This window comes from Onychomys torridus, chromosome 3, assembly GCF_903995425.1.
Source record: "Onychomys torridus chromosome 3, mOncTor1.1, whole genome shotgun sequence".
In the NCBI taxonomy this organism is placed as follows: Eukaryota; Metazoa; Chordata; class Mammalia; order Rodentia; family Cricetidae; genus Onychomys; species Onychomys torridus.
This window is the reverse complement of record NC_050445.1, coordinates 87,988,439-88,013,716: the sequence shown is the minus strand read 5'-3', so window position 1 is coordinate 88,013,716 and position 25,278 is coordinate 87,988,439. Positions and strand designations below refer to the sequence as shown.

Sequence of the window (25,278 nt, the reverse complement as noted above, 5' to 3'; positions counted from 1 at the left end):
GACTTCCTGTTCTTAATAATTGTGTGGAAGAAAGGAAGACAAGAGATGAGGACTCAAGTAGCGTCTTCTGGCGAAGTGGAGTGTGTGGCATGGCTCACTTTAGAGACGTGCATCTTCTTTTTTCTTTTTTTGGTTTTTCGAGGCCGGGTTTCTCCGTGTAGTTTTGGTGCCTGTCCTGGATCTCGCTCTGTAGACCAGGCTGGCTTCGAACTCACAGAGATCCACCTGCCTCTCCCTCCCGAGTACTGGGATTAAAGGTGTGCGCCACAGCCACCAGGCTAAGATGTGCATCTTCTAAAGCTCTATTAAGGACTCGATGATGGCCAAGTTTGTAAAGTGCTTGCTGTACAAACACGAGGACCTGAGTTTGATTCTCAGTATCCACATAAAAAGCATGTGGGTGCAAAAGCATGCTTCTGTGATCTCAGGGCCAGGGAAGCAGAGACAAGGGGATCCATGTGGTTGGATGGCTAGCCACTCAGTGAGCTCCAGGTCAGTAAGAGATCATGTCTCAATAAAAAAGATGGACCGTGTTTCCAAGGAGCAATACCCCCAGGGTGTCCATTGGGCTTGACACACAGATACATGTATATGTACACCCATACTGACAAGAATGCATGTGCCCCCCACCTCCCACCGTCCCATAAAGAACTAAAGAACTCCAGCATTAGAAAGCGCTGCTTTTTCTGTGATACCTCCCAAATTATGAACCAATCATTTCCCAAAGAGCAAGTCATGCTGGCTGTGTGACCTGATCTACAACCTGAAGGCAGAAAACTGAGACAGTGAAGCAGAAAAGAAGGAAATACACTTTTGTAGATATCAGCACTCCAGTGACGAGGGAAAACCCAATTTGATCATACTCACACGTCAGAAGAAAGACCCTTGATGTCAAAGAGCAGGCAGCCAGGGCCAGCTGCTGTTAATAATAATAATAATAATAATAATAATAATAATAATAATAATGTGACTTTGTGTTATATTCAACTAAATCCACACTTTAAGTTGATTTCCAAAGTATAATCTAACTATCATTTTTTTTAAAAAAAAAAAAAAAAAAAGATTGTTTCCTATAAGGGAGTAGTAGCTTTTTATGTCAGAGGAGCAGGAAGAATCCCCAGGCAGTGGAAAGATGCCCCCGATGATAAATGGATAAATTTACTAGATGTTCTTCTCTCCCCACAAAAGGTACTGGGGTGAACCTGATGTAAAGTACAGGCTTGACATAGCAATGATATGCCCATAAGCTTGTTCACTCCCTGCTACAGATGGACCTTGTGATTGAGGGAATGATGAGAACTGGGGTGGGGAGGCTGCGCACATGTAGGGTGAAGGTCAGGGAGGAAGCTAAAGGGGAAATCTCTGTTCCTCTCACTCAGTTTTGCTACAAACCTACAACCGCTCTAATTCTTTGGTGTTGGGAATATAGTTCAGTTGCTAAATTATTTGCCAGGTAAGTATTAGGAACTGAGTCTGGTTCTCCAGCACCCACACAAAATACTGTGCGCTGTGGTTAAGGGTCTGTATAATCCCAGTGCTGAAGATGGAGGAGATGAGTAGCTTCCTTGAATTCACTGGGCAACCTGCCTAAACAACCCAACAAGCGCTAGGACCAGTTTGGAGACCCTGAACCAAAATAGTTAAGACAGAACACGATGAGGAAAGACCCCAGATGTTGACCAGCACCACCCTCCCACCGGGCACACACATCCTCGTGTTTTTACCAGTTTTTAAAACATAGCAGTTGCCTATGTTTCAAGCTCCTATTTGATTAAGAGTTGCCCTTTGGTTTGCCTTGATTAGAAACAAACAAACAAACAAAAACCCTGGGGCGGGGGGAGAAAAACTGAAACATGCACTTCACATAATTGATTTATATTTTGTTAAACACAACAGCGTCTGAATTTAGGAGGAGAATGTACGGGAGGTCTCTGCAGAATTCACAGATTTTGTGAACCAAGGGATCTGGGTGCTTTTTGCAGCTCTCAGAGGCCCAGTGGTTTCTGTAGCTTAAGACAGGAACGCTAGAGTTTCTTCTGATTCTCATGTCATCTACTCCAGATTTGAAAGGTTTGTTGTATTTTTAATCAAATTTGCATATAATGGATTTATCCAAAATAGACTGAATAGCTACTGGGGACTTTGCAGCCTCTGCTGGTCAGTTCCGGAGGCACTGCTTATCGCCATCACTTCTCCCTCTCTTCTCGGTTTTGCCCAGAGGGGCCTTGATGGTGGGTCACCATGAATCCTTACACCTAAAAGGACCTCAGAAACCCTCCATGAAGGAGGCCTAGTTGACTGGACTTCCTTATCTTTTCAGTGGTGTTGGAAGATTTCCAGATTTCTTTGTCAGCGACTCTTAAACTCGAACCTACTTTGGAGTGGCCTAGACTGTGTAGGGTAGGCAGAGGAAATCTGCTTTTTAGTGAGGCCCTAGGGGATGCAAGGCCTTTGGGGCCCTGAACACACTTCAGAAAGCTCTGAGATACAGACAACATTCTAAGGGGCAGGGCTGGCAGTTAAGCCCTGAGCATTTCAGCTTTGAGTCAACCAGAATGGAGAGTGTTCACATTCAACGTCTCTTCAGGGCAGCCAGTCTGTCTTCCCTTTATGAATATGGGATGTCCCAAGTGTCAACAGAAAATAAACACAATGGCCCACGTTCACAATAGTTTTAGAAATTATATCAAGATTGTGCCAATTAATAAACTAAGAAGAAAATTTAGCTCTGAGCTTTTAAAAGAAACCTACAAAGCTACTAGGAAACTGAAATGAAATTGACAATGGCCAGAAGGTTGGCTAGATATTATTTTAAATAATAAAAGGCTATAATAGATAGTTTATATCATAAATAATTAAACACACACACACACACACACACACACACACACACACACACACACACAATTCCCATCTGAGGAAACCACATGATTCCCAACTGAGAAACCGGAAAATTCAAAAAAAAAAAAGAAGAAGAAGAAGAATTTTTTTCTTCCTTGAGGCTGTAGCATCAGGACCATTTCTTTTGTCTTGGCTTCCATGCTTATAAGTATGCTGGGACTTTGGAGGCTTTTGGACGTACAGGAAGAACACAACCTGTCCACAGTGCACTAATCCCAATATAATGGACTCATTCTTTCAACTAAGAATAACAAGGTACTTAACAAAATAAATTATCACGTTAGGTGAGTTATTTCTGGTTTAAAAATGGTTGAGAATTAGCATGAGAACAGAAAACTTGGATGCCTGGTGAATAAGAACTAATTTTACTGAATTATGGGCTGTGCTGAAATTTCCCTAAAATGCTCTGAAAGTTCAGTGAGAAAAGAAAGTAAACATCACCCATAAAACTCCACGCCAAGCAAAAGGCACTCAAGCCATTATCTAACGTTCACTATATGACAAACCGGGGTAACTCATCTGATTCTTCAGTGTCTCCTTGACACCGAGAACCTGATGGAATGTTTGTGCATTCCCAGAGTTTCAGACATCTTCAGCAGTCTGGGGAAGTGCTATGCAAGTGTGACATGTGTAGGTTGGAAAGGAACCTGGACTGAGAGTGTGAGTAAGATGTGTGACTAACAAGTCAAGAGCTGCCTCCACACTCGTGTCTGAATGGAAGGCTCTTGGCACCTCAGGGGAGGGTGTCTTTTCACTGCTCTCTCCCACAGAAGCTGTTTTTAACAGGAAATGCCAGTCATGCATGATATGTTAACAGTCAACATGGGTCAAAATTATGAGAAGGAAACTAATAACTAAATTGTGTCTGTATGGGCAGGTGTAATAGTGGCACATGAAGACTACAACTTAGGGGTGATGATAATAATTACTGTGCTCAGTGATTAATAAATACAAGTCACTGTAAAGTGTGAAGGTACATGTGGGTATGCAGATGTGTTCTTGCATTATAAATGTTCATGTGTGTGCAGGTACATATGTGTATGTAGGTATGTATGCACATGTGTGTTTGTATATATGCAGAGGCCAGAGGTCAACCTTGGGTTTTGTCCTTCAGGAGCCATTCACCTTGTTTTTCGAGACAGTCGAAATTCGCTAATTAGACTAGGCTGTCTGGTCAGTAAACCCCAAGGGTCTGTCTGTCTGTCTGTACTTTTACATTATGACTACATGCTCCTTGACCAGCTTCTCATATGGGTACTGGGAAATGAACATGGGCCCTCATGCTTGCAGTCACTCTGCCAAGTAAGCAATCTCCCCTCCCTAGATATTATAAATGTATTATAACCACCAAAGCAGAGTTCTTCCTTGAGGACTTTCCTTGTACTCAACATTATGCTAAATGTTTCAGATCTACGCTGTCCAAACCGAAGGTCACAGCCATACTGAGCCTTGGGACTGAGGCCAATTCAGAAGGAGCTGAAATTTCTATCTCATGTAGATCTAAATTGAAACAAATATTTAATTTAGTTGCTGGAAATCTTTTTCTTTAATCCTGCGTGAGTGTGCTCAGGTGTGTGACTTTAGGTGTGTGTGTGTCATTATGCAAGTGTAGAGTTAGAGGAAAACACAATTCTTGCTTCTTATCACCCAACCTTTTCAAACAGGGGTTCTTGTTGTTGACTGCCATGATCACCAGGCTACCTGGCCCCTGAGTTTCCTGGGATTTTCTCATCTCTACCTCCTATCTCCCACAGAGCACTGGGATTCCAGATGCATGCTATTTTGTATAGCTTCTCATAGATTGTAGTGAGTAAAATCCACTCTTGTTCTTCACCTTTGCATGACAACACCCTTTGTCCATTAAATCATCTCTTCAGCCCAGTTACTAGAAATCTTTTAAACAGGATTAGAACAACTTGGGCAAATAGATATACTCTTTTGAGTGTAAAGTTTATGAGATTCAAACTCAGAGCAAATTTGAGGACAGTATGATGCTCAATACAAAGACTTAATAAGGAAAAAAATGGTTAGAGCTCTGTGGCTAGTTCTCATATAACATATTGAAATAATAATATTCTAGATACACTGGGTAATGTAAAATACACTGAAATTAATTTTGTCTGTTTCTTTTCCTTCTTTCATGTGAGTACCCAAAGATCTGAAGTCAAAGCTGGGCTCACATTCCACTTGACCAGTGGTACTGTGCAGGTGGATCCTTCGTTTACATCTCCAGACTCTCTAGAGCAGACTCCACTGCCTTAGTTCTCAGAGGAGAATACCAATGTCCAAGGAGGAAAGCTATGCCCAAGGTCACTTGGTGCATTACTGGGCTCAGGCTAACACCAGATTTTCAAGAGCAGCTCTGAGTGTGAGCCACATCTCAAAGCATAATGGTAAATACACCACTTAGTGTGGGAATTTGACATCCAGGTTATTACTACTAAAACAGTTAACTACACACACTTTGAGGCTGTAGTCACAAGGTCTTGTTCACCCCAGAAACCCAACCTTTTGAGATTAATCTGTCTGCCATAAATATCAGCAAGCATTTAACAATACAAGAAGATCATTACTGCAGCTTGCACAAGATGAAGGATTCCAATGAAATTCCATCAAACCGCTCTCAACTGACACACTTTGACAAGCTCCTTACACCCACCCACCCCCGGGGAGCTTACATTTTATTTTTTAAGTTTTCTCCCCTGTTCTTCCCACCAAGGCAAAAAGAGGAGGCCCCGTGAAACGCTGAATGGGGTAAATAAAAGGAATGTGCACCAAGTTAATGGGGGACAGAGATGGACCTTCAGAATCTGCGAAAACACAAAACCGAAAGGGTGCTTTTCCATCGGGACACAATCTCGCTTTTGTTGAGGAGCCAAGTCCCCATCCTAAAACGCGTGGGCAATACATCAGCAGGCATTATTTTAAATCAACCAGTTTTATAAAATAAGCCAAGAGTTGAAAGAGGCAGGACTAATTACCAACATTCCTTGATGAATTACTTGGCGGCGTGTGCTAAGTCAATGTACGTCTGTGTCTTGATCCCCAATTTTAGCCTGTACTTATTTCCTAGGAGGTAAAAGGAACATGGGGCTAATTAAGGCACCAAGCTCCACAGCTAGAGTACTCAAAGGTAAGACTTCTTTGGGTGGGGGGGACAAAAGAAAAGGTTCATTGCCTGGTACTTATTAATCTAATTTTTACTAGTTCACTAGAAAAACAGGGCTGATCTTGTCACCTTTAGACAGTGTGAAAAATGTTACATATTTGTAAGTTGGCCAATAAGAATTTGTTAATCCTTTCCTAACTGGCAGGAATGTCTCTGGTTTGTCACTTCTAATTTAGTCTCAACAAAATTTCCAACCTCTGAAATTTAATTATATAAAAACCAGGGCCAACAGAGGAGATTACAACGGAGTTATGTATGCCATTGGTAAGGAAGGGAGCAATCTGAATTTTATCTTTTATTTTAGGCCTCTTTATAACTCTTTAAAACCCTTCACAACTGGGTAATTAAATTCCTTCTGCTCGTTTTTAATTGCCCAGATCCCTGAACCTTTTTATCTTGCTTCTAGGAAAACTGCAAGACCTGTGTGGTGTGCATGAGTCTTCTAAACCCACCCATCAGAAGCAGTGTGCTCCTCAGAAAGTAGTAGGTGAACAGGAATTCACTAAACTCTTAGGTAAAATGCATTCAAAACATCCACTTTGGTTACATAAAGACTGCATGCACCCAGTCTCCTAGGTTCTGTGTCTCATGTATGTGTGTGCATGTGTGTGGCTACACATACACATGTTCATGGATGTGAAGGCTAGCAGTTGACATGGTGTCTTCCTCTGTCAATCTATGCCTTATATCTTGAAACAGGGGCTTTCTTGGACCCGGGGCTCATGAATTCAGCAGGCCTGGCTGGCCAGTGAGCTCCAGTGATCTTCCTGTCTCTGCCTCCCCAGTGTTGAGATTGTAGGCCTGGGTGCAAGGATCAAGCACAGCTTCTAACACTTGCAAGTCAAGCACTTCACCAACTGAGCTATCATTCCAGCACCCTAAAGCCCCAAATCTAGTTTAAAGGAAAAAGCCTATGATTGGCATTACATTCAAACCCAGCAACATCCTCAAGATCTCCAGGAGGAACATTTGCCTTCGACTCACCTGGACCATCTTCTGGTATTATCCATTTTAAACAGTGATTAAAGCAGTACTCTCTCTAGAACATTCTATGTTAACTGCATCCTGGTTTATGTGCTCTCCATACACCAAGTTTTATTTCATCTTCTTCTCACGTAGTGATGGAATTATAAACAAGATCAGAAAAGCTGGGGGATGCTATGTGGGATGCTGCTACAGTGTTCAAGTTTAGGCTGACACTCAAAAAGGCAATAAAAAGAGACACATTCGGGGCACGAGCCAATATTCTAGTCCTGATTGCAGCTATCACCTTGAGCAAAGCCACTGTGCCAATTTACATATTTTAACACAAATCCAGCCACTCATTTTAGTGGGGTGAAGCTAAATTTAGATTTTGCTTACACGTGTCCATAGTCTCTCTTGTTCTAAGGCATGCTTACATCTATCAGTAGTCTTTAAACCTAGCTCTTCTTTAACTGCAGAGATGAAACAGGTGACATCTGTGGAGGGGATTCTGACCTTCTTGTGCAATAATATAATCATTACTACAGCTGGCAATCACTTACAAGCCAATAGAAAAACAAGCAGAGCTAAAGTTCTGGCTTTAAGTGCTAAAATAACAGCGAAAATTCTGATACTGAAGGGAGGAGTGGAGGGAAGAGAAACCCCCATCCTCGCCAACAAAAATGGAACCATAAATTCAGGGGGAAATTCCTACAGCGAGTGTATAAAAACCACTTAGATCCACACGGAGGTATTATTAATTACAGAGACGGAGAGCACACATGAACTGGGGGTAGGCTGAGCCACTGAGATCTTTAGAATGTAAATGGCCCTGACTTTGGATTTTCGGATGCTTTTGTAGGAAACCTCCTGTTACATGCTCTTTCACCCATAATGATAACTCTCCCTAAACCAAAAATTATCATCTAGGTCAGTGTGGCTGGACAGAATTCTTATGTAGGAAAAAGGCGGTCAGTTCCTACATCTTAGAGACTAGGAAAGAAAATTTAATTATTCAACAGAGAACGCCTTGACTAATCCCGAATGAAGACTGTGGAGCTTTGTATTGAGTCCAAAAGCTTCCACTGCCATTTCCCTCTGGCTTGCCTCTTCACTATACAGCACTGTTCCTGGTGGCGGTTGAGACGCCCTTGGGCTGGGAGTAGGGGAGTCTAGTAGAGAGCATAGGATGTGGGCTCAACAGCATGACCACAGGCCAGCAGTGATTCCCATATGCCTGTTCCCTACCTGCGCCAGTCCTGTATATCCACAAAGCTATTAAGAGACTAATGAACTAAAATACGTCACATTTTCAACCTGTCACCAGACGTGTCCACAATCAGTTCCAGAAGCCAGTGAAGCTGCCCTGCCTTTCTGCTATGTCATCAAATTAATTCCTATCAAAGTCTTAAGCCATAGCCAGAAACTCTGTGATGAACATGTGCTATCGGCTCTTATGTTGCCAAACCATCTGAGGGGTTGAATATCTTCTCCTGAAGCTCCTACAGTTATTCATTCCAAGAAAGATACCAGCTACTGTGGGCCAGGAGGCTAACCTGACAACATCTCGGACTTTTAGGACTTTCCCAGACCCATCTAACTCCTCCATGACAATCCAGGCATCTGTGAAATGGGGATGCTAATAACAGCCTCACAGAACAGAGATGGGAGTGAATTAGAACCATGGCCCTGTGCTAAACACGAGTGTGACTGTGGGACTACGTCCAGCCAGAATGCAGAAGCCACACTGTAGGAATCCTGACAGATGTTCTTGAAGCTCAATGGGGAGAGAGGAAAAATTTGGAAGCCTCAAGAGTGACGTTGTTCAACCTTCCCTCATTAGTGTGCCTCTGAGACCTTTCAGGTGGTCTGCTGATTGCTGCCTCTTCTACCGCACCTCCCCAAAATTTAACAGACACACTAACAGGGCTTTCCTAGCTGTGCACTGTAGCTTTGGAAGGCTACAGACAACTGCAGCATCTATGGTGTGTGTGCGCATGTGCCAGTGTGTGTGTGTGTGTGTGTGTGTGTGTGTGTGTGTGTGTGTTAAAAATGTGATGCAGCCAGATGGTGGTGGCCAAGCCTTTAATCCCAGCACTTGGGAGGCAGAGGCAGGCAGATCTCTGTGAGTTCTAGGCCAGCCTGGGCTACCAAGTGAGTTCCAGGAAAGGCTCAAAGCTACACAGAGAAACCCTGTCTAGAAAAACCACAAAAAAAGTGATGCATATGTGTGCAGTGTACGTGCATGTGCATACGTGGATGTCATGTATTATACCTCTTATATGCATGGAGGTCAGAAGAGGATGTCGGGTGGACTGCTCTGTCACTCAGCATTATTATCTTGAGACAGGGTCTCTCACTGAATCTGGAGCGAGGCTAACAGCAAGTCCAGGGATCTTCCTGTCTCTGTCCTCCCATGACACACAGAGCCACTCCCAGCTTCGCATGCGTGTCCCTGGGATTTAAACTCAGGTCTACACACTTGTACTGCAAGCATTGTTACCCATCTCCCAGCCCTGGACTTTCTCGCTCTCCAAAAACTGATTTAGTTCCCCTTGGGAAGAAGCTATTACCCTTGTTGAGTTTGTACATCTACATACAGGCCTTGTCACATTAAAGAGTTATCACAGTATAGAGTCCATTAAACTAAACACACCCCGGACCCTGGTGCTAGACCTCACCCTGAGTCCCATCCCTTAATAATAATTTCCATACAATACTGCCCTTACCCCAAGTAGTGGGGAATTATGATAGATGGAAGCGAACTGTGTCTTCCTTTGTCACGACAAAATGAAAAGCAGCAAGTTAGCACCTCTTCTCACATAAATCCACAAGGTGCCTCCAGTAACTCCAAGTGGCTTGTGGAGACAAACTAAAGACCTTCCTACTCTAAGACAAGATGCTGTGAGGTTCACATATCCACCATGAACTGCTGCCCCAAGCCAGCCCCAATCTAAGAAGCCAAGTAGAAATCAAGATTCTATGGAAGTCCTTGGCCACACAGAACCCCAGGCCACATAAAAAGTAAAATCAAAACAAAACACTGGTCTTGAGGTCATAAAAGGAGAGTGCCTTCCTTTTTTTTTTTTTTTTTTCCTGACAGTACCAGGTATAAGTGTAACGAGGGCTGATGTTTCCATATTTTCAGAAAAATGCAAATTAATTTGTAAGGCTGGATATTTTGCTGTGGATAGTTGCCTACAAATGCAAGTAAGGAGGGCCTTATCCAGAAAACACTGTATCACTACTTACCCGTCACAAAAGCAGTGGAGACAGAGACCAAAAGAACTTGAACCAACGTGCTCAGAGCACATCTTGCCCCTTGTGGCTTGTGCTAAGTTGGATTGTGAGACTCAAGACAGCTCAGTGGAATACCTTCTTGGGCCAGCCCTGACATCAGTGACTCTTCATTCATAGGGGTTTCCAATATGGGACATGAATGACTCCCAGGTAGTGCCAAGCAAGCTGGCACTTATGCACACCAGTGACATCCACTGGCTTGGGAGATAAAGTGAGAGTCCCCACTTGGCCCAGACAAGAGTGGGGGATTGTATAGTCTCAAAAGTAGAGACAATGCAGAGAGATACACACAGGGTCATGTCTACATGCCCACCACTGCCCATCACATGTCTTTAAGCAGTGCCCCCTGTGAAAGGCAATGGTGGAGTTGTAACAAGGGAAATGGCAGAAAGATCCTCCAGGAAGCAAGGCCACTTAGATGTTTCCTAGTGGATTTTGCCTGCTACAGTGGAAATCTGTTGGAAGCTAACACGTACAGTCTACAACCTCCAAAAATCACTTAGTGGGTTTTAAAAATAAGGAAAATTCCCTTAGAGGTGACAAGGAACAAGTCTGACCCTCCAGGGACATAAAGTATCTCTTCAGGGGAGGGAGAGCTGTTTGTGGAAGGAAACTGAGTCTCCTTCTCCCTCTAAATAATGACACGGTCTTGAAGACATACAGTTCTATGCAAAAGTCACCAGGGCACCAATATTTATAAAACTCTCTGAAATCAAGGTGTGCAGGCCATGTATGTCACACCGATTGACAGCTTAAATGTATGAACATGGAATCAGTGGAGAACTCAGACATGGCAGGTCATATCTTCTGGGGACAGCTACAGATCCCAACTCAGGGACCAAGGCAAGCTGACCTGAGAGAGGCCACGGCTTTCTTTCCTTGCACATCCACTGTGATGAGATTCAGCTTCATCAATACCAGCTAAATATCTCAGGAAACCGAGATACCGAGTTTGGGATGTAGCTACTACTACACTAGTCTAACATGCGCTAGAGTCTGCAGGCAGCAATCAATAGAGTTTCTGCTTAAATGGGCAGAGTGTTGATAAGCTAACCACCCCCTCTCCCACAAATGCCCAAGCTAACACAGTTTACAACATGCAGGGTCCTGCCAAAAGCATGTCTGTGTTTGATGGACAGCAAGCATTATTTCTAATTGATAAACAATTTGCCCATTCCCTGAAACAATCTAGAAAAAGAGAAAAATATTAAAAATTAGTTCCTTCAAACTAAATGAAATATACTAAAGCAATAAAGCATCAAATGAACTCCTTTCATCTATCAACGCTTGCTCCAAAACAGGTAAGGGAAAACTTAATGTACAACAGGAAGAAGAGCTAGCCTTTAGATTCTTCAATTATCAGAAAGCAGGGAGGGAGCGGGACAGGAGCCACAAGTTTCCCAACAGAGAAATGAACACAAACTATAAACTATTATGCTCTGCATTGCTAGGGTCTATGGGGAAGATAATGGAGAATTCATCTGAAAAATTTGACGGTCTCAGATCACAGTAGCAGCTGCTCCAATAATCAATTAAAGATAGAGAAATGAGCCAAGGACAGGAGAAGCTCAGTGAGTATGTGAGCACCAAGTCCTCGGTCAGGACTGTGATGTTCCTGTAGCTGTGAAACCCACCACGACTAAAGGTCATCCCTCCTGTCTCTGATTTTGTTTACATCAAGTTCAAGCCTCAGTTCTGTAGGACTTGCCTGCCATACAGAAGAAAGTGCTCCAGAAATAGTTCTTAGTAAATTTTCTTTGAATTCACAATTTGAAATACCAGGTATGTTCACAATTGTGAAAAATCTATTATGCATCCATAGTGTCACTATTTATGGTAAAGAAGCATGCTGGTGTTACCCTCCCAAATTGTTTAGCTTGTTCTTAAGAAACCAAATCAATACTTCATTAATGTACAGATACCTATAATAAGACCCAACACTCTATGTCATCCAATGTGAAAATTAATACGAGGAATAAATGCAGAAATTAATGAAACCAATATAGAATACAGAAGTTACACCTCATGAGCCATGGCCAAGGACTGAGGAAGAAATTATGGGAATTTCCATTCTCTAATACAAATTCCAAGGAGTCCTAAGTTTTCAGATGTCAACAATTTTTAAACATGCTTCACAGAGCTCCGTAGTTTGAGTGAAATGCTGCCAAGGAAAGGGATTAACCTGAAAATGCTGATTTCACATGTCAAAATGAGTAGTTCAATCCATTGATAGTGGGTTACTGGAGACAGGACTGTGTGTGTGCATGTACACGTGAAGATTAAACTGTGGCCTTTCTTCTAGCATGTTCTTACAAACACGGTGGGAAACACACTTACTGGGCACTCTCCACCTCAGTACCTGTCTGCCTTCATGGAGAAGGGTATGCACGGACTGCCACTTAAAGCTTTAAAAACCAAATCAATATTTTACTGAGGCTGTACTATCAGAAAAAAAAATGTGTTTAATGGAATACAGCACATCAGAATGCATGCAATTAGCCTATGTTCGCATTACTAATGTTTTGAAGATATATATTCACCAAAAAAAAAGAAAAAACCTGTCCAAGATTGAACAAATCAACTATTTCTCTATAACCATTTACTTCAGGAAACTGTGTTATATGATTTAAAAGTCACAATAGAAAAAAGAGCAGTATTGTATGCATTTCTATGAAGCATTTCTAGTATTTTCATACACTGACCTAATGAAACTATTTTTATAAGGAATCACCAACAGGAAACTTGCCTTAACATTTTGTGTGAATGTCTTACAATATTACTTCAAATGAATGAAATTCTGTTTTCATTTGGTCTTTGACTTAAAGGCACCAAAGCTTGTCTAGGCAGCTATCAGCTCCCACAGAAGGTTAGCCTAACAAGTCCTTCTCGTTTAGGGGGCACACTTGACTCTCTTATACAGCCCAAGGAGAAACACTCTCAGGTTAAACAGAGGTAATGACAGTTGAACGCAACAGATACATTTAACCAATGGCACTTCCGGGTGGGTCATGTCTTTTAGTTTTAATTATTTATTTTTGCTTTAACTTGGGGCATTTTCCTGGTATTCTTTAGTTTGGGAGAGACTGCAGTTCAATCCAGTGTTACCAGGATAAACAGAATATAAGGGAAAATACATAAATTATTCAAATTATTTCATTTAGATGTTAATTGTAACAAGGCTAGAAAATAACATTTTAAACACTTAGAAATTATATAAACTTTAGATAATATTGAAATGATGTTTCCACATATTCATTTTGTGGTAATTTCTCCACCAACCCATATAACCATTCTAATAGGAAAATCTATTTCGATTTAATATGCCTCAATACCAATATTAAGCATTACCTTCAAACTGGATGTTAACCACTATGCTCAAATCCATGTCACTGCCCCTAACATTTGCTTTTCAGTTAAAAAACTTAAGATTATAGTTAATAAAACCGATACACTTATCTGCATCTTGTTATCATAAAAGTCACACTGCTTAAATAAAGTATAAACAAAATGATAATGACTCTTGCAAATAGGAAGCAACAATTAAATGGGGACTATCAATTCTACTCAGGCAGAACAGAGAGATTCCATGTATAGTTTATTCTGGAGTAAAAAGATGGGGTAGTAGAAGAACAAAAGAGGCATAATTGTGGCATTATTCAGAATTTCAGTCATATTTAATTAAAAGTTTATGCTGCTACACCAGTTGCCTCGTTTTTTGCTTTAGCAAAATTTCAACTGGGTTCTCTACCAAAGAGTTCCATAATGGTGTCATTAAATTTAAAGTCTTTGTAAATAAATATGTGCTACTTTAAAGTTGGTTTTCAAAGAATCCCTTTCCTCGTGGAAAAGATCATTGACAGAGCCTGTGTGTAGCACATCACTCCTGTTGACTTTAATAAGAAACTTTTAAGTAGGGGGAGATGGAGGGACTTTCTTTTTTTCTGAGCACAAAGATATAAGCAAAAGACCAACAATGAATGTGCAGGCCGAGGAGTTCAACATTGCTTAATGACCAGGAACACTTGGCTCTTCAGAATGAATCAATTAGGTGGATGGGTAAAATAAATAAATAAATAAATAAATAAATAAATAAAAAGCAAGGAAGTTTCCCTACTTTTAGATTTTCCTGAACCAGTCATATTTACAAATTGAAATGTTTATGAAACAAGGCAACTCCCCATGTGGCATGGGAGACAATGTGGGAGATGGAGGTCTATGCTCAGAGCGGCTACAACTTCCTCTAGTAATTAGGAAGCTATGTGTCCCTGATGGAAGAACGTTAACAAGCTCCTGCAGTTTCCACTCTAGCAAGAAATCAAAGAGAAAGCAGACAGCTCACTTGGTGTAAAAGGATTATGAAGTCTGGTTGTTAAGGCACAGACAGAGCGCTTGACCACAGTTTTCTTTCTGAAGAGACTTTCTAAAACAATTAGCTTCTAGGGCCAGCAGGATTTGCTAACTGGAGAGCAACATTAAAGTGTAGCCCTGGAAAGCATTTATGAAAACATACACACAAGTATCTAGACGAGGCTTCTTTCAGATAAATCTTACGCTTGAAACCATTTCCAAAAGCAAGACAGAGAAATGCGCTGCATTATAGCAAACACAAGATCCCATTTGGGATTGGTCATAAAAACATTGACCATTTCTGCCATTCTCAGGTTGCTATAACATTTACAGTTAGTTCAAATCGTTCTTTTATAAGACAAAGCTTCATTGGAACCACTGGACATGATGTTTATAAATAAGACTCTAATACCAAGACAAGCAAAGACACCGTCCAGTGAATATAACACATAGGGTGTGGAGAAGGGACAGACTCCGTCCAAACACAAGGGCAACATTCACTTACCTTGAGGACTTCCATCGGCACCTGGGTGGCAGAGGGAAGGGTGGTGGGCACGCTGACGTTGATGGCTGGTGTCTGACTCACGGGCACTCTCTGTTGCATGAACTGGGCTGCCTGCAGCTTCTGCTGCTGTTCCCTGCGCTCCTGCTCCTGCATCTGCTCACGCATGAGTTGCTGGCGTAGCAAGATGCGTGATGTCATACTGGAGGAGCTTAACGGAGGCTTGGAGGCCCCAGGATGCTCTGCAGAACTGCTGTGGGGAAACCAGAAGGCACACAGCACTTAGTATCCTGATAAGACCCATCACCTGCATTGCGGGGTATCCTAAATGCCACCCAACTAAGAGGTGAGTCTGCACAGACATAATCAAGGCACGGTACTCCATGTAATTGAAAATCAAGAGGTGACAGGATTCTAGTCATTAGGCGTTGAATTAAATAAGTCAGGCTGATTGCATCTAGGTATTTTTATCAAATCACTTACTTCTTTTTGACATTTTATGCCACACACCACTCATCACCACTGACTATAATGCCACCATATGCAGCAACTAGAAGCCATCCATCTCAATGTCTCCCAAGCACCCAAGTCTCCACAGTTAAAAATAAATTACTTGATTTGCTGTTTTAAATAGCGAAGTCTAACTAGCCAATGACTCCTACGTGTTATCTAAACTCCTTGAAGATGTTTAATATGGTTGCTAGTAAGAAGGCACTGTTATGGGAAAAACCTGGAAGACAAGAGATGACACAAATCATTAATGAAGAAGCATCTGGGCCAGATGTTGACATTGCACTCCACCCCTGTTTTGGGCAAGGAGACAAAAGAGAAGCTGACTGACAACCCAACTCTTTTCCTCCTAGTTTTCTTTGTGTGTCTTTCTTTGTGACTCATCTGAGCATGTCCAAGGCACCAGTGTTCTATGCTTTCCCCATGAGGTCTACTTCCAATGGACAAGGACTCATTCTGTTCACTATTACCTAACATGCTTAAATGCTAGACAGGTAAGACTAATAGAGTTCCTATTTTCCCGAGGTGAGACTTTGGGTTGCTTATCTTGCCAACTCTGTGATATGAACAAATAATAAACCTCTTTCTGCCTGGGTTTCTATACCTGGAGGAGCAGTATACAGCTTTGTACCCACTTATAAAAGTAGGGATATGCTCTTTAAATATGAATGCACGCTCATATTGAAAGCCTTCACTCCTAAGGACTGGTGTTGTGAGGTTTAAATAAAGCAATATAATCCCCATAATCCCCATCTACAATGAGCATTGCCCTGATAAATGTTTGTGCTTGCCAGTGTTATCATCCAGTATAGGAATCAAACTTAATTATAGCTATTCAAATCTCTGTGCAAGCTTGTAATACAAGATTCTGGCTTCTCGAAAGAGGGCGGGGAATGAATATTTGCATTCATCACGCTTCAGGAGCAGCATCTGGACTTAACTTTCCTCTTGAGTGCAAAGCCCAGCACTGTTTACTTTCCTACCATAGACAAAGGTCCCGAGGCCCCATGCTACCACTGTGAACAACCTAAGGACAGAAAGGCTGCACAAGTGTCAGGTGTGCTACGGGACAGATTTGTGTTACACTCTCATGTAGTCCCCCAAACACCCAGAAGTTTATTTATTATCCATGCAGAAAATTGGTTCAGTAAATTATAATAATTCATAAAATTTAATATCATGTATCTACTAAGTGCCATAAAAACAAATCTGCCAATATGAATAAAACTATACAATAGAATAATTTTTTAAATCCATGTGAAAAATATCACTCTAGGTAATACCCAATTAAAAAACATTCATGACAAGAAAAGCATAATGATAATGTATTATTATTAACCTTTAAGAAAATTACATCCAAAAGCTAAAAGTAAATTATTCATTTTGTTTCAGAAAGTTCCTTGACATGTAATTGTCAGAAGAACTCAAAAATGGAAGAATTCACATATACAGAGGTAAGGTTTTAAAATATCCTGAGTCACCTAATTTTCCTTCATATAGGACCACAATTAATTAAATTATGACATGAATTCAGCAACATAGTACCTTATTTCCTTAAAAATGCAAACTGAACAGCAAAGCAGATGTGTACACATTAAGCATAAATCATAAACTTGAATTCCAAAGTACATTTGCAGACTGATTCAGAGTAAGCCCAGCATGCGTGTGTGTAAATCCACAGAGAGCCTCGAAGGGAATGTGTAGGGTGACCACACTTGCCTGAGTGGGGATCAACGTAGTGGAAAAAAAATCAATTTTCTTTTAACTTTTCTCCTTTAAGCTACAATAAAGCCAAAGTATGTTTTCAGTGGCAATCTATACACTAGACACTAAAGAAAAATGGCAGATGAAAGATGATCAACTTCACCGCTAGGCTAGAAGAAAGGAGACTTGATCTATCAGATAATACTTTAACTGCAGGAAGGGATCACAGTGTCCTAATCCAGGCTATGAGCTCTCCTGGGTGTCTTCAACAGCCCCCAAACATAAAACATCTTCCTTGTGCCATTTTCCTCAACGTTCCAATGACACGCAGAGAACACTGAGCAAGCAGCATCTATACTTCCCTTATGAACATTGTAAACTCCTCCACATAATCAATTAATTCATTGCTCTGTTAATCTAAAATCGTCTATTTACTCACACAAGATCTGCCAAAAAGAGCATCTGAAGAAAATGTATTTCCCACTTTGGAGTGAGTCTTCAAAGCTTGAATGTACTTTCCTAAGCCAAGAAAAGTTGGGAAGTGGCTATTTAAAAATAAATAAGATGTCTGACTATTCAAAGCCTGTCAGGTACCAGCAGTCACAGAGAGAATGATCCTTTTGATAAAAACAAGAACAAACCTTTGTGAAGGAGCAAAAGGAGCTGTAGCATAATCGTGCTAATTAACTGCACAAGACAAGGCACTGGCTGCAATACCAGGGGGAAAATCCTTTCAATTAACAGTAAAGCATCCCAGAGACAAACGAAAATTATTAGTGAGCAAGCCCACTAAGGCTTCATACTTAAACCACAATAACAACACTATTTAAAGTATCTTCTATAATGGCCCACCAGGAAAGAAACAATACAGACTTGTACAATAAAATGGTACAAATACAGGAAACATATGAAAGAAATGATAGTACACATAGTTTATATTTATAGAAATAGAATAAAACTCAGCTAATTGACATTTTAACAAGGCTTCTAAGGGAACAGGACAACAGAAACATTGGGATTACTTAACTATGTACATATACCCTGTAGGGTATTTCCACCTTGTGAGACGTGACAAGCAGGTTCGCAGCTGAGCTCATCATCTTTTGAGTATCTACTTCTCCTAGAAACAACTGACCCTACAATTGTCACCTTGTAGACAGTGACAGACACAACTAGATTTTACCCCATTCACAGAACAAGGGAGCACAGTTTGTGCCTTTATGAAAGGGTTGATAAGGAATAGAAGTCTAGGTAAGGAATGGAAGCTTAGGGAAGGAATATTCCAAGTGGCTAGAATGGCTACTTTTAAAAATGAGGATTTCCTGAAGAAGCCACTAATGACACACATGCAGAGATGTCTGAATGTATTGAATTTTAATAGCTAACTGGGCTCATCCTTGGGCCCACAAACCTCAGCTCTAGCTAGATAATCCTAATTCCATGAGTATGATTCCTTTTAACCTGATTATATGAAGTTATTGATTGAATAGTTACTGCCAGGTGCAAGAGACATCTGGCTTCTAACCCCACAGTGTGGCCCTGAGCACACTAATTCTACCCAGATGCTTTCACAGGAAGTCAATAATCTCTAGACTGCTGGATTCTGCTCTAGTTCTGCATGGGAAGGTGTACATCTCTCTCTCAGAAAGATGTGCTACATGTGCCTTTGCTGACAACTCCCTGGCTTCCTAGCCAAACGAATTTAGAGCATGAGATATGTTCCATACTAGTCAAGCAGGAGGTCACAAAGTGGACTCAAGTTTTACTCAGCCACTGCTGAGTAATGTGAGCTTTAATGGGCTATTCAACCTCTCTGAATGTCCCCCAAACCTACCTCTACACACTGAGTGAGCAAATGTTAGATAAAGTGCTCAAGAAGACAGCTGGAATGCAGCACATGGGCAAGACGTAAACTTTCATGCGGCCTCAGTTACCACCCCTCCTGACGAATTACATTTTTAGCTTTCAAAGTCTCCTTCTCTATGATGGTAAAGGGATATAGACAGAGTTCTTCTGTCTTACCTGTTATATTCCTAAATCCAAATATTTTATTCCACTAGCTTTCCCAACCACTTAAAGATATTAGAAATTCCATGAGATCCCCAACATCTGGCCAGCATCACATGCTAATCCCTTACCTCTAACAGTGATGCCAGAACTTCATTGTGAGACCTTTTAAATCCATCTCTGATCTAGAGATAGCAGTCCTGGAAATCCAGTCAGCTGAAACCCAGAAAACCTGAGAGAACCATGGAACTTGCCAGTGTTTCTAGATTTCTGCTACACTTAGGAAAACCTTTAATCCCAGCACTTAGGAAGCAGAGGCAGGTGTTTTTCTATGAGTGCAAGGTCAGCCTGGTATATATGGTGGGTTCCAGCCTAGTCAGGGAGATATAAAGGGACCCCCAACTCAAATAAATAAATAAAAATAACAACAAGAATTTCTCCAACAGAATAAACTCTTTTCATAGACACCCCATAAAGTGCTCAATGACTCCAGCGTTTTCCTCCTTGGTTCTCCTGATTTTTGAAATGTTTTAATACATTTTCCCCCTTGTACTGTGGTAAAGACGGAAACACATATGTATTATATACATATGTCTTGGCACAATGACCATGAAACTAGTGGTAAAATGTAGAATTAAGTTATGAACTTGCCATTTCATTTTGACATAATGAGACAAATTTTATTAAGCCTTGTTACAAGTCTGGACTAAAGGAGATAAGCCTTACAACCTTTAGGGTATCCCTGTAAAATTCTGAGAACACAACTTGACAACATAGAGAGAGAAGGCGATTTAACCTGCACTCTCTTGTGAACTGTAAGGTGAGAATATTAGCATTTTTCTCTGATACACACACACACACCTTTGCTCTAGTCATTCAATATACAGAGCTCAGAGCCTAGTCTCTGCTTGCAGTGGGATGCAAGGTTTTTGTTTGTTTGTTTGTTTGTTTTTTTTTTTAATCAGGAAAGCTTATGGCTGGGCTTAAGATACACGATGGAGACACGGAAGACCCAATAGTACTGACGCCCCAGAGAGGATGAACTTCCTGGGTTTCTGAATGCAAACGCTTGGTTGTAAGAATTCTGTCTAAAGTGAAGATGCGTGATCCTATTCCTGGGAATGTGGATGTGTTTAGTAAGACCTAGGAATCAATTAATCAACAAAACGTCTCTAGTCCATTCTGATATTGGCTGTGTTTGGTAACGAGTAATAAAACACCCAAGATCACAGATGTGTTTAACAAAAACTCAGGGACATGACTCAGACAAGAACACTTTCTTCAGTGTCCCAGAAAAGTCCCATCCTACTGCCATGCTACAGAGAGCCAAGCAGGCCCTGCCAAGTCTCTGAGAGCAGAGTCCTCAAGTGATGGGACAGAAGCAGAAGGCCAAACAAACTGAAACCAAACAGAATCATCTACCCAGAAACTCCCAATGACTCCTCATGCTTACAGAACACTTTACCCTAAGCCAAAGGATCTCACAGGAGCATCCACAGATGATGCCCTCAACCAGGGACTTGGGCCATTAAGAAACATTCTTCAGCTTTTCAAAGTGCCTGCAGACAACAAATTAAAGTTGACACATGGATATTCATGAAGTGGCAGTCTTGGTGTCTGTCATTTGTGATGGAGCAGTTCTGCCAGGAGCTCAACCTTTCCATGACTTACACATGACTCAGGGTGATGTTTTCAATATACAAAGAGCAAGGGAATATCAAAATGAAATCCCATCACACTTGTTACAGTGCTGACAATAGTTAGGAATAAAATCTATCAAGATGGAAGGTGCCAGTGATCACCATTTGGTGTCAAACACAGATATTTCTTCTCCCTTTTTAAAAATTTCCCATCAATAATTGAAACTTTTCTGATGGCCTGGTGCTATTGGGACAACGTGGAGTCCAAACTTGGGTGGTCCCGACTCTGGAGATTTGTGCATTTCATTTGTACAAAAAAAAAAAAAAAGAAAAGAAAACTTTAAAAAATTAAGATGCACACAAGCTATATGGAATTCAAACTTGACATTTTATCTAACCAATACAAGAGCCTAATTAGTAGGTAGAAAGTAGAGACACTGTTCATATTCTCTAAGCTGGATCAGCAGATACCAGACATAAGTAAACTCAATAATAAATTAAATCAAAAGTCTAAGAAATCCTTAATTCAGCTAGAACATTCCAGTATATGCATTTGAGCTTGTCATTTTTATTTCTATTTGTATGCTTTAGTATATTCAGCACTTTCCTACAGTAGCATAATGGTGTAATTGATGAAGTAGGGAAATAGGGCTGTGCTGACAAGATTTACATTAAATAAACTGATGAGGAGGGAGAAATGCCATCTTTGGAGACCTTTGCAATTAACCTTTGCCTCTTCCAGGCACTCCAACACCAGACTGCTGAAGCTGGACTTGTTACTGTCTCACAAGTGTTTCTCACTTCTTCAGCCTTCAAATGGAACTGCCCATCTCTGTTAATGAGACACTGTAAACCTCTATTTTGCCCTCTCACCCCCTCCCACTTAATTCTCCTATTCTCATTTACTTTGTATCCCTTCACAACATGATGTTCTAGTTCCCTGTCTTTGGGAGATCATCGGTTTCACCTTGGTACTTTGTCTCTGTGGATGTTCTGAATGATATGCACTTAATCAAAATCTTAAAAGCTGACTTCTACAAATAAGAAAAAAAACATGCAATGTTTGTCTTTTGGGGGCTGGGTAACCTCACTAAGAATGATTGTTCCTAGCTCCATCCATTAGTGTGAATTTCATAATTCCATTTTTTCTTAACAGTGCCAAGACTAGGTTACACCTTTTTGAGTCATTAGCCAAAGTAAGAACTTATCAACAAGGACATCATATTCTCATGTCATCAAACACGGAGAAGTTGAGTTGGTGCTCAACTACAAGCTTCACCCTTGTGGAGTAGGAAGCATAGTGCTGGAAAATGCTATACATGCTACCTGAGAAGAAAAATAATCATCAGTCTAACCCAACTATGGTATAGATCTGCCTGCAAGGTTAGACCCACCGGTACAATAATGGCACAATGTTATGGGAGTAACCAACCATGTTTTGATAGGATTGAAGGCCCACTCCATGAGCTGGAACTCCTACATGACATTACTAAAGTGACCAAGAATCTGAGACTAGGTCACGAACCTAGGGGAAAACCTATTATTTTTATTCTGCTAAAAAATAGCAATAAAATGACTCCTAATGACATGCTACTATATCCATAAATCAGTGCATCATTCAAGCCCCACAAGAGAAGTTTGTTCTTGCAGTAGATGGTACTTTATAGAGAGTGGGAGACTTTGGAGCACTTGGCTTAAATGAGATGTCTTTATCACATCCCTCCCCTCTAGGCTAAAAGATCTATTCAGAAGAAGAGACAAGAAGATTTTAAGAGCCAGAAGTGGTGGACAACTCCAAGAAAAATAATATTTTCCAGACACAACAGGGCTGGTGGCACATATAAACTCACAGAGACTATGATATCCACATAAGTTCAAACCAGATAAAAATCCCAGCATGGAGAAGGGGATATAGGCACAAGTCTACCACTAATCAAGAAATTATTTGCAATTGATAGTTGCCAGGATAGTTTTTTTTTTTTTTTCAGTTGAGTGATATTGGGTATGTCAACCACACTCCAGAGAAGACTTCATGCCCAGAAGTGGATGGCTAATACAAAATAGACTCCATGTTTTTTTATTTGTATGTGTGTATGCTTTTTTTGTTTGGCTGGTTTGATTCGGTATTTCTTTTTAAGAGAGAAAAAGAATATGAAGTTGTGTGGATAGGAAGGGGAAGGGTCTGAGGAAGGGTAAAGAATATGAACAAAAATATTATATGAAAAACTTTAATTAAAAAATTTAAAACAAAAAGAAACATTATAAACCAACATGTGAATTTTGCTATTTCCTTATTTTATCACTGCGACTTATCGCCATTTTGCACAGACACCATTCGGGATGGACACACCCTTGATGCCTGGATCCTTTTCAGGAACTCCCCTCTAAGGCAGACCACTGCAAGGGTACAAAGCAGTGGTGAAACACCACACTCAAGTGTTCTGTTCTTCAAATGAAACTTCCACTAGAACACAAGTTCCAATTTTTAATGTGTTATTTCTCTGTATGTGTGCACAAATGCACGCATATGCATGTATATACTCATGCATGGTCATGTGGAGGTCAAAGGTGTTGGATACTGGTGGTTGTGAGCCACCCGACTTGCGTTCTAGAAACTGAACTCAGGTCTTCTGGAAGAGTACTCTTAACCTTGGAGCCATCTCTAATTCCCATGCTCTCCAATTCTTGCTCACTCTGTCCAATGTGGATTTTCACTCACACCCAGCTATTGGAAATAACTTTTTTTCTATTTTTATATTTTATATCATCAATAAAACAGTGCTTTATAAAAATTCACACAAAGTTGCTAGAGAGCATACAACTTCCAAAAAATGTACGGCAATAACTTTTTAAAGGCATGAAATTTTTCTACATGTACTCAGACAACTGCCCCAGTCACAGAGCATGCTCAGTCACTTGTCTAGACAACACTGGTATGGGTTAAAGAATATTTAAATGTTTCAGATCACAATATTTGACAATCACTGCATGCTTAGAAGATATCTACCAAGATCCAAAGTTTATAACAGCACATTGACAGCCAGCTGAAAGTGTGCAGTGTGGTGTAAGGATTTGTGAATGGGTACACACTTCTGTAGGGAGGCAACTTCACAGGTGGCCATCAAGGCTTACTGTGCCCACCCATTATGCATGCCTATCCAGCATCCTGTGCCACTGATCTCACCTTGCAAAGCCAGTCTCCCTTCCTTTCAGCTCATGGATACTCAGGGTAGGCCTATCCAATCAGCCTATCTGTCCTCTGGCACTAGGGTCAGAAAGGGGTCATTCATTATTCTACCACAGTACAGAGGGTTCCATTTCCGACAGGAACTGTGGAGCAGGGACTCTCTTTTACATCCAGTAATCTGGCAGTAGAAGTGAATCTAGAATTTTTGCATCTATGAGAGAAGAGACCCAAAAACAGCAATGTGAATTTAAAAAAAAAAAAAAGTCACAAGGGATGTGGGGAAGGAAGATTATTGTGTCTAGACGACATGTAAAATCTGTATCAAGTACCCCCTGAATTCTTTGTAACTCTGGACTAATCCTAAACAATGGTTCAGAAAGGTCAGTCCATCTCTATTAAAGCTTTAGTTTGATATGACTAAGAATCTCACAACTGAGAAATAAAAACACCACATACCAAAAATTAACCAGATTCAAAGTCTATACAATAACTCAGTGAACTTCTATCCAGTTAGAAAGGACATTCAGAATAGAAGTCGTGGAGCCTCATGTTTAAATTGTACAATTTCAGTGTAGAATACATGTTATGCTCTTGTTCGCCACCAAAAGCAAAGACTCGACGATAGAATTAGAACTAGAAAAACAAATACAGAATACTACTCAACATTAAAGTAATCTGAAGTTAAAATGTCTGCGGGAAAATCAATGGACTTAGAGAGAGAGAGACAGAGAGAGAGAGAGAGAGAGAGAGAGAGAGAGAGAGTGTGTGCATGTGTGTGTGTGTGCGCGTGCGTGTGTCTCTGTGTCTGTGCCTGTGTCTGTGTGTGTTGTGTGAGGTCACACAATCTCAGGAAAAAAAACCCTGCATATTCTCATTCACATATGGAATCTAGCCAATAAGACATTTCATATGTAAACACATGAACACTTGAGTACAGTATGGTCTGTTGTACTTTTATAAGAAATCTTAGCAGCTCTCAAAAAGGAAAATCAGGATTCTGCCCAAAATAATTCACACAATGTACTGATTGTTCATCTCTTATCTAAGG

The 25,278-nt window shown here is 40.8% G+C and overlaps 1 protein-coding gene across 3 annotated transcripts in view; it reads right to left on the bottom strand.

Moving 5' to 3' along the window:
* The window catches only part of Mitf (melanocyte inducing transcription factor), a 217,018-nt gene that overhangs the window by 67,416 nt on the left and 124,324 nt on the right, over window positions 1-25,278 (bottom strand). For all 3 annotated transcript variants that reach the window (XM_036182288.1, XM_036182289.1, XM_036182290.1), the window contains exon 2: window positions 15,186-15,435. In XM_036182288.1, coding sequence (XP_036038181.1) covers window positions 15,186-15,435 — 250 coding nt within the window. The remainder of the gene's footprint in view (window positions 1-15,185; window positions 15,436-25,278) is intronic.